The sequence below is a fragment of the Eimeria necatrix genome, genomic scaffold (assembly GCF_000499385.1).
Source record: "Eimeria necatrix Houghton genomic scaffold, Enh_scaff2996, whole genome shotgun sequence".
Taxonomy (NCBI): domain Eukaryota; phylum Apicomplexa; class Conoidasida; order Eucoccidiorida; family Eimeriidae; genus Eimeria; species Eimeria necatrix.
The window spans coordinates 1-1,784 of record NW_013653538.1 but is presented as its reverse complement, the minus strand read 5'-3'; the positions used below and the strand labels follow the sequence as shown (position 1 = coordinate 1,784).

The following is a 1,784-nucleotide window of genomic DNA, read 5'->3' as shown; positions in this document are numbered from 1 at the left end:
TGCTGCTGCTGCTGCTGCTGCTGCTCGGGTTGGCAGCAGCAGCTGCTGCTGCTGCTGCTGCTGCTGCTGCTGCTGCTGCTGCTGCTGCTGCTGCTGTTTCCCGCCGCGCGTCCGCTGGACGCACTTTTTCTATCAACGCCCGGAAGGACTTTATCACTCCCCCGTGGCACACTATCAACACCCGCAAACCTGCACACAAACCCTAAACCCTAAACCCTAAACCCTAAACCCTAAACCCTAAAACCTAAACCCTAAACCCTAACTGACCTGCGCACGACTCTGCCAAGTTGTCCATCACCTTGTCCACTCGCAAACACAAATTCGCAATCGACTCTCCCCCAGAAGGCTGCACGAAAACCAAAACCCTAAACCCTAAACCCTAAACCCTAAACCCTACGCAGCCAGGACCTCCTCGACGCCGTAAACCCTACACCCTACACCCTAAACCCTAAACCCTAAACCCTAAACCCTGAGGCCTGAGCCCTGAGCCCTGAACGCAAAAAAACAAGCCTTGCACCTGTGCAGAACACGTCAAGACCCACACGCAAAACCCTAAACCCTAAACCCTAACCTAGGGTTTAGGGTTTAGGGTATCCAGGCTTAGGGCTCAGCGTACCTACGGTTTAACGTAATTAGGGTTTAGGGCATTTGAAACCTCGCATAATCAGGGTTTGAGATAATTAGGGTTTGAGATAATTAGGGTTTGGGATAATTAGGGTTTAGAACAGCGGGGTTTTGTGGCACTCAGGATTTAGGGGACTTGAGGCTTAGAGCACCTAGTGTTTGGGACGCCTAGGGTTTATTGCAACAAGGGTTTATAGCATTAGGGTTTAGGGTTTAGGGTTTAGGGTTTAGGGTTTAAGGTTTAGGGTTTAGGGTTTAGGGTTTAGGGTTCCTTGCCTGCCAGTAAAACGGGTCTCACTGTTTTCTAGCGAATTCTTCTGCATGCAAAGTCTCTCTTTCTGCATGCGTCGAATGGGCCTCAGGGAATGGGCTAGGGTTTAGGGTTTAGGGTTTAGGGTTTAGGGTTTAGGGTTTACCTGCCAGTAAAAAGCATCTCTTTGTTTTCTGGCCAGTTCTTCTGCATGCAAAGTCTCTCTCTCTGCATGCGTCCAGCGGGCCTTCGGGCTTGGGCGCGGGCTAGGGTTTAGGGTTTAGGGTTTAGGGTTTAGGGTTTAGGGTTTAGGGTTTACCTGCCAGTAAAAAGCATCTCTTTGTTTTCTTGCCAACTCTTCTGCATGCAAAGTCTCTCTTTCTGCATGCGTCCAGCGGGCCTTCGGGCTTGGGCGCGGGCTAGGGTTTAGGGTTTAGGGTTTAGGGTTTAGGGTTTAGGGTTTACCTGCCAGTAAAAAGCATCTCTTTGTTTTCTGGCCAACTCTTCTGCATGCAAAGTCTCTCTTTCTGCATGCGTTTTGTTTGCCAAAACTCCTCTGTCTCTTTCTCTCAAGTACATTTCCGTGACCCAACGCGCAGAGGGCAAACTCAACATCGCCGCAGTCTCCATCGCCCTAAACCCTAAACCCTAAACCCTAAACCCTAAACCCTAAGCCCTAAACCCTAAACCCTAAACCCCAAACCCTCGACCCGCAGCCCGCTCCCGAAACCCCGAGCCCCATGTGTGAGCAAAATCACGAAATATGAAATACGAAGTGGGACACCTGAAACCCTAAACCCTAAACCCTAAACCCTAAACCCTAAACCCTGAACCCGCAACGCGCCGGGGCAGCGAACCCCAAACCCCAACCCCAAACCCAAACCCCCAACCCCAAACCCCCAACCGGTTT

At 51.0% G+C, this 1,784-nt stretch overlaps 1 protein-coding gene across 1 annotated transcript; it reads right to left on the bottom strand.

The window, feature by feature from the left end:
- On the bottom strand, window positions 1-1,508 carry ENH_00041130 (Phosphoglycerate mutase family protein, related; the record flags this gene model as incomplete). Its single annotated transcript, XM_013580744.1, has 3 exons — window positions 1-189; window positions 268-346; window positions 1,340-1,508. Coding segments are annotated over 3 exons (437 nt in total), but the record flags the coding sequence as incomplete, so codon positions are not given.
- Between the last annotated feature and the right edge of the window lie 276 nt (window positions 1,509-1,784).